Source organism: Lolium rigidum, chromosome 1 (genome assembly GCF_022539505.1).
Source record: "Lolium rigidum isolate FL_2022 chromosome 1, APGP_CSIRO_Lrig_0.1, whole genome shotgun sequence".
Taxonomy (NCBI): domain Eukaryota; kingdom Viridiplantae; phylum Streptophyta; class Magnoliopsida; order Poales; family Poaceae; genus Lolium; species Lolium rigidum.
Genome location: NC_061508.1, coordinates 263,010,674 through 263,020,655, shown reverse-complemented (window position 1 = coordinate 263,020,655; position 9,982 = coordinate 263,010,674). Strand labels below are relative to the sequence as shown.

General features: G+C 45.3%; 1 protein-coding gene across 1 annotated transcript; it reads left to right on the top strand.

Moving 5' to 3' along the window:
* The first annotated feature begins 2,062 nt into the window (after positions 1–2,062).
* On the top strand, positions 2,063–3,266 carry LOC124683600 (glycine-rich RNA-binding protein 3, mitochondrial-like). The gene is made up of 3 exons (XM_047218089.1): positions 2,063–2,224; positions 2,336–2,513; positions 2,679–3,266. Exons 1-3 carry the CDS (start codon positions 2,119–2,121, stop codon positions 3,007–3,009), a joined length of 615 nt encoding a protein of 204 aa, XP_047074045.1. The 5' UTR covers positions 2,063–2,118; the 3' UTR covers positions 3,010–3,266.
* The last annotated feature ends 6,716 nt before the right edge of the window (positions 3,267–9,982 follow it).

The following is a 9,982-nucleotide window of genomic DNA, read 5'->3' as shown; positions in this document are numbered from 1 at the left end:
TGTGTTTCTTGGTGGTTCGCTTGTTGCTTGGAAGACGAAGAAACAGGTCGCAGTTTCCCGTTCGAGTGTTGAGGCTGAGTTGCGGGCTATGGCTTTGTTGATTGCTGAGGTGACTTGGTTACGGTGGTTGCTTGCGGATTTTGGGGTCTCTGTTACGACTCCCACTCCACTTTTGTCTGACAGTACAGGTGCTATCAGTATTGCACGTGATCCGGTCAAGCATGAGCTGACCAAGCATATTGGTGTTGATGCTTTTTACACACGTGCTCGGGTACGGGATGATGTTGTTGCGGTTCATTATGTGCCTTCAGATTTGCGGTTGGCGGATTTCTTTACGAAGGCACGGACTCTAGCGCAGCATGATTTCTTACTCTCCAAACTCGGTGTTGTGGATCCACCATGAGTTTGAGGGGGGTGTTAGATGTATATATCTGTATATTGTAGTTTCCCCATATGTTAGGGGGCTTTCTGCATATGTGCACCTGTACATGTACTATATATTGTGGCCTTTGGCCCCCTTGTAATACAACAAGCATATTATGTAACAGGCTTGATGTGCTTCGAGATCCTTTAATTGGCCACCAACTGCATCAAAGAGGTGTCTCGCCCCTTGCGCGAAGAGGTGGCAACGATCAACCTTTTGTTGGCGCATGCTACTACCTCTTTGGAGTGTGTGGGCGCTTGTGCTTCTGGTGATTTCACTAAGCAGGATTCGATTCGTCTATGGTTGATCTTGATGATGTGGTTGTTGAGATTGCATCGAAGCTTGACGAAAGTCCCTAGTGGAGCCATCTTTTGTTGGAGAGGAATGCAACTTTGATCGTTTCTCCCCTTGTGGCAGTTCCCAATAACCGCAACCCGATGTATCGGTTGCCTCAAAGTGGAGGACATCGACGGGATCATTGCACCCGTGATGCAGATCATGCAAGGTGCATGAACTATGTGAGGTGCCCTCTCTTCCTTTGTCGATGTTGCATCTACATGTGTACTCGCTTGGGACCTAGACGGTGACTTCCGCACTCTACCACCACTGGTGGAGCTAGGCCTCGGTGTGGCGAAAGGTTAATGAGGCAGGTGCATTGACACCTAACTCTAAATCTCTCTTTGCTTGAGAGCTTTGTGACATACTCCCTAATTTGAAAACGGCTAGCCCTGGATATGGCAAGGAGATTGTTTGCCTCCTCGCGGAGTAGACTTCGAGGGGCAAAATCCAAAAAGTGAAGGATTATCATACAAGCAAAAGAAAGTAGAGTGGGGCCACAAGGAATGATTTAACTACTTGATGAACGGTGCTCAACTTTTTGGGTTGTTTCCGAGATCTTTGTATTTCAGTTGATTTTTCATTAATGTGTTGAAGGTTTATGGGTGTAGAAGTTGCATGCTTTGAGATTAGTTCGCATATGGAGTTGTTGTAACGGTTTTTCCCTCGATTTTTCATCAGCTGGACAAATTGCTTCTTAATAAATAGATTAAGAGCACGTCCATGAAATAGCAACCGAGTAGGTGGCAAGCGCCGAATCCAATTTAATCCGACTAGAACGGCACACGTTTAGTGATGATAGTGGCACATTCTTCGTCTCACGAAAGCTACCGATCTGCAGATGTAACCTGCACCCCTCGATCGGCCATTAAGTGACATCAGCATACTCAATATACTGACTTGAGATTTAATTATGCATTCTCCACCTCATATTGTACAAGCTATATTTTTACCTATAATTTGGCTAAATCTGTGATAAGTACTGGTACTTAGAACAGGAGGGGTAGTATATAGAAAAAGGGAACTACACAATCCAGGAATTTTCATCATGTGAAATAAATCAAAGTCGACCGTGAGCGATGCCGCCAGGCTATGAGATCATCATGGTACCGAGCTGGGACGGCTGGACGGATGAACGACGGTGGCATTCAATGGCGGCCAACCACCATGAACCCGTGGCGAGATCCTACATTCATCACGGTCCATGCAGGCGGCAGCGGCAAGTCGACGGTAGGTGCTGCGCCCGCGCTCGTGTATATATACCTGCAGGTGCAGTGTCCAGAGGCACTCGCCCAAGTACAACCACCTCTGCCACTGTTCTCTTTGTCCCTCTTGCATTCAGGAGTTCTTGGGGAGAGATGGGCTCCAGCTCCAGGATGCTCCTGGCCGCCGTCCTCTTGGTCGGGGTAGCCTCCCAGGCCCTTGCCAGGAGCCTTGATGGAAACAACTTGTCCGAGCAGAAGTGTATGTACTTGTTCTGACGATCCCGTGCTTACCTGTTAGCTGAAATTAACACTGCCTTTGTACTGCGTACTTTGCTGATCACGAGGCACACTGTTGTATCTATCTCAACAGATGGTGGTGGCGGCTACGGCGGTGGGGGCTCCGGAGGCGGAGGCGGTGGGGGCTACGGAGGGGGAGGCAGCGGCGGTGGCTATGGAGGAGGCGGCAGCGGCGGTGGCTACGGAGGAGGAGGCGGCGGCTACACACCGACGCCAACCCCGACGGTCCCCAGCCACACCGGGTCATGCGAGTAAGGCTACACATCAACAGCTCATACTTTCACAGATGCAGCAATGAACTGAACTTTTGAGCGGATCACATGAATATCTGATTTTTTTTTTAGCGAATTGCATGATGAACTGAAAAATTAAACGAACTTCTACTAATCTGCATGTGCATGTGTCTATATACGCAGCTACTGGAAGAGCCACCCGGAGAAGATCATCGACTGCCTGGGCAACCTGGGCAGCATCCTGGGCTCCCTCGGCGAGGTATGCAAGACCTTCTACGGCAGCAAGATGGAGACGCTCAAGGACGCGCTGTGCAACACCCGCACCGACTACTACGGCGACCTACTCCGCGAGGGCGCCGCCGCCTACATCAACTCCGTCGCCGCCAAGAAGACAAAGTTCGCCTACACGGGCTACGAGGTCAAGGAGTGCATCGCCGTCGGGCTCACCTCCGAGTTCGCCGCAGCCGCGCAGGCCGCCGCGCTCAAGAAGGCCAACGACGCCTGCCACTACTAGCTAGCTAGGCTACACCAGCTGGTAGCGGTGGTTCAATAATTAAGTTTGTGCTTACATGCAGTTCCGGATGCGCGCTCCCCGTGTCCTAAGCTTAGCCTTTATGTGTGTGTTTGCCATTTGATGATGCATGCCAGTCCGGGGCCTCCGGTCTACGTAGTGATGCATGCTTTGGTTTGGTTTGCTTTTCTTGTCGTGTTGTTGGTGATGTAAGAATAATACAGTACCATTTTCTAAGTTATTACTGGTAAAACATGGTCGATGAATGTAGTCTTTTATACTATCGAGAATATATATGCTTCATCATGATAATAACTGTCCATACTTCATACACAGTTTCTTCTGATTCTGGTCTGAGCTGAGTATTACACTCGACAAAAGCGACTTGGCAAAGGTGGGATCTGTAAAGTTTCTTTGCCAAGTGTCTTCTCTCGGGTACTTGGCAAGTTGGCAAAGTTTCTTTGTCGTTTGTTTTTTTTTTTTTTGCACTCGGCAACGAAAAGTGTACGCTCCTTTAACCGTTGTTAACGGCGCATGGTCTTTGCCGTGTGTCAACTGGAGGCACTCAGTAAAGAAAAGGGCGGGCTTTGAAATTCGTTCGTGGGTCCTGAAATACTTGGCAAAGTTGTTAACCATTTTTTTAAAAAAAATCAAGCACGCCGCGCCGGTTTTTGTCCCCGCGACGTTAGCTGTGCCACGAAGCTCGCTGCATCGACGCGCCTGGAGCTGAACTGACACCTTGGACCTACACGGACGCGCTTGGAGCTGCAAGGACACCCGTTCGATTTGTTCTTATTACCGCGAGAGATAGAGGGAAGTGGCGTCCTCGACCAGCGGGGAGAAGGGACAGGATCCACTGTCAACCGACGGGTGTAGGGATAGATGGTGGCGGCACCGACATCCTCGGTGTACGAATCATGGGTAACCGGGTACCCATAGGAGGGAAAACTGCTCTAGCAGTCAGCTAAGGCTAGGTATAGTTCTAGAAGCTTTGTCTGAATAAGGACCAAGCCCCCAACTATCTATACCGACTAACAACCCTGCCTAATAGTAGGCTAGCGGAAACTGCCAACTATAAATAGGAAAGGGCCCACAACCTGAAAGTCTGCGCCCCTGACGGCGCGCGTGACATGTACACCGATAGATGTGATCGAATGACCCGCCGCCCGGGGCATGCCTCCTAACGGCATGGTAAGGAGCCGAATCTCTCACTAGGTCACATCTCCAATCTCTGGGGCGGTGTTACCATGCCCCAAGGCCTGGGTCGTACGCCCCGACGTCATCTACAGTGGACGTCTCATGGAAGGCCATCGATGAAAAGAAGAAGAAACGGCCAAGGAGCTCAACATCACCATCCTACGGCGGTGACCTCGACCAGCCATGCCTTAATGTCCATAGACAACAGTATAAACGGAGCAGCCCACGGGAAGAAGCATGTCCACTGAAATCCCAATTCCGCCACACACCGGAGAAGCATTTAGAGCACCTCCAGCCGTTTGAGACCCCCAGGCCGAAATCCGGACAAAAAACGCCAGATTGGATGAAAAAAAGGGCGTGGGTGGCAACATTTTCCCAATCGCACCCCAACATTCGCCCATCAGCGGTGATAGTTTCAAAAAATCGTCTTCCCGCTACACAAAAGCATTGCCCAATAGTTCGGCGATCGGATCAGCCACATACCTGCGATCGAAACAGAAGATAACAGGCACATCGGCGGTCCCTTCCTGCGCCTTGTCTTCCGCGGAATCATGCGGCGATGCATCGTTGGCCGCCGATGTCGCAGCGCCGGGAGTGGACGTCGAAGGAGAGGATGGAGCACTCGACAGTGGCCGGAGGATGTCTTGGCGATGAGCGTCATACCAAGCCCTCATCTCCTCATCCATCTTGCCGTTGTTGCCGCCGATCAGGAACGCTGGGTCGGTATTTGCGGTGACCCAGCATACCACTGCATGGTGTAGTACGCAAGTCGTTGACATAACACAAGTGAAACACCGTTCCACTCATATTAAATCCCTCAGAGTGGTACAACAGAAACATGTGCGAGTCCAAGGTATGTCTATAGAAGGATACACGAACTGTTTACAGAAGATCAACATAGCCTCCTACTTTACAGTGAGGTAAAACTTCAAATAAAGCTCCAAAAGAACAACTCGTAGCCTAACTTATTTCTAACTCTAGCTCTAGAGATACTTGGTTTGCTATATAACTCTAGCTACTTAGGTGCTAGGATTAGAGAAATGGTTCACTTCTATTACTAGTCTAAGTTTCCACTCTAGCTAATGCAGAAGTTGACTCCATTGACTTCTTTGATTGAGTTCTCCATCTTGTTGCAGTTGACTCCTTTGTCTTCGAGTTGCACGGTAGTTTCTCCTTCGATAACTTTGATCTAAGAAGGGGGTTCAAAAGGGAGGGAATGAGTACGAGCGTACTCAGCAAGTTCATTATAGGAAATAGGTGTATCATGCATTAGCTATAGCCACAGACCAGAAAGTCATAGGCAAATGCAAGTTTTTGTAAACATTTCTTCAAAAGGTTTGTTTTATTCTGAAAATTATGTCCGTCAGTCTTCACAGGTTGACCAGAACTTCATGGAGTTCCTTTCCTGTCGTGTTCGTAGTTCCCTTCCCGGAACAGGGAGTGACAGTCATAATTCAATACACACTGCAGAGGTGCGTGATACGTCTCAAACATATCTATAATTTCTTATGTTCCATGCTACTTTTATGATGATACTCACATGTTTTATACACACTTTATGTCATTATTATGCATTTTCCGGAACTAACCTATTGACAAGATGCCGAAGTGCCAGTTCCTGTTTTCTGCTGTTTTTGGTTTCAGAAATCCTAGTAAGGAAATATTCTCGGAATTGGACGAAATCAACGCCCAGCATCTTATAATTCCACGAAGCTTCCAGAACACCCGAGAGCTACCAGAGGGGAGCCCTGGGGGGCCCACACGTGGTGGCGGCGCGACCAAGGAGCCAGGCGCGCTGCCCTAGTGTGTGGTGGCCCCGTCAGCCTTCCGACTCCGCCCCTTCGCCTATTTAAAGGTCCCTGAGCCCATCTTAATGGCTATAAAGAAAGAACTTCTTGGGAGATAACCCATGTCTTTATTTTGCTACTGTTTTGTTGTGTCTTGAAAGTTGTTACTACTGTAGCAACCTCTCCTTATCTTTATTTTATTGCATTATTGTGCCAAGCAAAGTCTTTGATAGTAAAGTCAATACTAGATTTGGATTGCTGCGCAGAAACAGATTTCTTGCTGTCACGAATTTCAATATGCCTCTCTCGTAGGTAACTCAGAAAAATCTGCCAATTTACGTGCGTGATCCTCGGATATGTACGCAACTTTCATTCAATTTTAGCATTTTCATCTGAGCAAGTCTGGTGCCTCAAAAAATTCGTCTTTACGGACTGTTCTGTTTTGACAGATTCTGCCTTTTATTTCGCATTGCCTCTTTTGCTGTGTTGGATGGATTTCTTTGTTCCATTAACTTCCAGTAGCTTTGTGCAATGTCCAGAAGTGTTAAGAATGATTGTGTCACCTCTGAATATGTGAATTTTTGATTATGCACTAATCATCTAATGAGTTTGTTTCGAGTTTGGTGTGGAGGAAGTTTTCAAGGGTCAAGAGAGGAGGATGATATACAATGATCAAGAAGAGTGAAAAGTCTAAGCTTGGGGATGCCCCCGTGGTTCATCCCTGCATATTTTAAGAAGACTCAAGCCTCTAAGCTTGGGGATGCCCAAGGCATCCCCTTCTTCATCGACAACTTATCAGGTCACCTCTAGTGAAACTATATTTTTATTCCATCACATCTTATGTGCTTTACTTGGAGCGTCTGTGTGCTTTTATTTTCGTTTTGTTATTTTCATTATCTGAATAAATACATGCTTGTGTGGGAGAGAGACACGCTCCGCTGTTGCATATGAACACATGTGTTCTTAGCTTTATTCTTAATGTTCATGGCGAAGGTTGAAACTGCTTCATTCACTGTTATATGGTTGGAAACAGAAAATGATGCATGTGGTAATTGGTATAATGTCTTGAATAATGTGATACTTGGCAATTGTTGTGCTCATATAGATCATGTTTAAGCTCTTGCATCATGTACTTTGTACCCATTAATGAAGAACTACATGGAGCTTGTTAAAATTTGGTTTGCATGATTGTTCTCTAGAGTCTAGATATTTTACGGTTAAGGTGTTTGAACAACAAGGAGATAATGTAAAGTCTTATAATGCTTACAATATGTTCATATGTGAGTCTTGCTGCACCGTTTTATACTTGAGTTTGCTTCAAACAACCTTGCTAGCCTAGCCTTGTATTGAGAGGAATTCTTCTCGTGCATCCAAATCCTTGAGCCAAATACTATGCCACTTGTGTCCACCATACCTACCTACTACATGGTATTTCTCTGCCATTCCAAAGTACATTACTTGAGTGCTACCTTTAAAATTCTATTCTTTGTCTTTGCAATATATAGCTCATGGGAAAAATAGCCTTAAAAACTATTGTGGTGAAGAATATGTAGCTATGTATCTTATTTCTTATAAGTTGCTTGTTGAGCGATAACCATGTTTCTGGGGACGCCATCAACTTTTACACTTCGTTGAATATCATGTGAGTTGCTATGCATGTTCGTCTTGTCTGAAGTAAGGGCGATTTTCATGATCAAATGGTTTGAGTATGCATATTGTTAGAGAAGAACATTGGGCCGCTAACTAAAGCCATGAATCATGGTGGAAGTTTCAGTTTGGACAAGTAATCCTCAATCTCTTATGAGAATATTATCTGTTGTTAAATGCTGATGCATTAAAGAGGAGTCCATTATCTGTTGTCTATGTTGTCCCAGTATGGATGTCTAAGTTGAGAATAATCAAAAGCGAGAAATCCAATGCGAACTTTCTCCTTAGACCTTTGTACAGGCGGCATAGAGGTACCCCTTTGTGACACTTGGTTGAAACATATGCTATGCAATGATAATCCATGTTAATCCAAGCTAATTAGGACAAGGTGCGAGCACTATTGGTATACTATGCATGAGGCTTGCAACTTATAAGATGTATTATACATAACACATATCCTTTATTACTACCGTTGACAAAATTGTTTCTTGTTTTCAAAATGAAAAGCTCTAGCACAAAAATAGTAATCCATGCTTCCCTCTGCGAAGGGCCATTCTTCTACTTTATTGTTGAGTCAGTTTACCTATTCTTTCTATCTTAGAAGCAAACACTTATATCAACTGTGTGCATTGATTCTTACATGTTTACCTATTGCACTTGTTATATTACTTTGTGTTGACAATTATCCATGAGATAAACATGTTGAAGTTGAAAGAAATTGCTGAAACTTATATCTTCCTTTGTGTTGCTTCAAAGCTTTTTTACTTTGAATTTATTGCTTTATGAGTTAACTCTTATGCAAGTCTTATTGATGCTTGTCTTGAAAGTACTATTCATGAAAAGTCTTTGCTATATGATTCATTTGTTTACTCATTATCTTCATCATTGCTTCGAATCGCTGCATTCATCTCATATGCTTTACAATAGTATTGATCAAGATTATGATAGCATGTCACTTCAGAAATTATCCTTGTTATCGTTTACCTACTCGAGGGCGAGTAGGAACTAAGCTTGGGGATGCTTGATACGTCTCAAACGTATCTATAATTTCTTATGTTCCATGCTACTTTTATGATGATACTCACATGTTTTATACACACTTTATGTCATTATTATGCATTTTCCGGAACTAACCTATTGACAAGATGCCGAAGTGCCGGTTCTCTGTTTTCGCTGTTTTTGGTTTCAGAAATCCTAGTAAGGAAATATTCTCGGAATTGGACAAAATCAACGTCCAGCATCTTATAATTCCACGAAGCTTCCAGAACACCCGAGAGCCACCAGAGGGGAGCCCTGGGGGGCCCACACGTGGTGGCGGCGCGGCCAAGGAGCCAGGCGCGCCGCCCTAGTGTGTGGTGGCCCCGTTAGCCTTCCGACTCCGCCCCTTCGCCTATTTAAAGGTCCCTGACCTAAATCTTTGAGACGAAAAAGCCACGGTACGAGAAACCTTCCAGAGCCGCCGCCATCGCGAAGCCAAGATCTGGGGGATAGGACTCTCTATTCCGGCATGCCGCCGGGACGGGGAAGTGCCCCCGGAAGGCATCTCCATCGACACCACCGCCATCTTCATCAACGCTGCTGTCTCCCATGAGGAGGGAGTAGTTCTCCATCGAGGCTAAGGGCTGTACCGGTAGCTATGTGGTTAATCTCTCTCCTATGTACTTCAATACAATGATCTCATGAGATGCCTTACATGATTGAGATTCATATGAGCTTTGTATCACTATTCATCTATGTGTTACTCTAGTGATGTTATTAAAGTATTCTATTCCTCCTCCATGGTGTAATGGTGACAGTGTGTGCATCATGTAGTACTTGGCGTAGTTTATGATTGTAATCTCTTGTAGATTATGAAGTTAATTATTGCTATGATAGTATTGATGCGATCTATTCCTCCTTCATAGTGTGATGGTGACAGTGTGCATGCTATGTTAGTACTTGGTGTAATTGCAATGATCTATCATGCACTCTAAGGTTATTTAAATATGAACATTGAATGTTGTGGAGCTTGTTAACTCCGGCATTGAGGTGCTCTTGTATCCCTACACAATTAGTGGTGTTCATCATCCAACAAGAGAGTGTAGAGTGGTTTTATTATGTGATCAATGTTGAGAGTGTCCACTAGTGAAAGTATGATCCCTAGGCCTTGTTTCCAAACACTGAAACTCCGTTTATTTACTTGTTCTGTTGCATGTTTACTTGCTGCCATATTTTATTCAGATTGCTATTACCACTCATATACATCCATACTACTTGTATTTCACTATCTCTTCGCCGAACTAGTGCACCTATACATCTGACAAGTGTATTAGGTGTGTTGGGAACACAAGAGACTTCTTGTATCG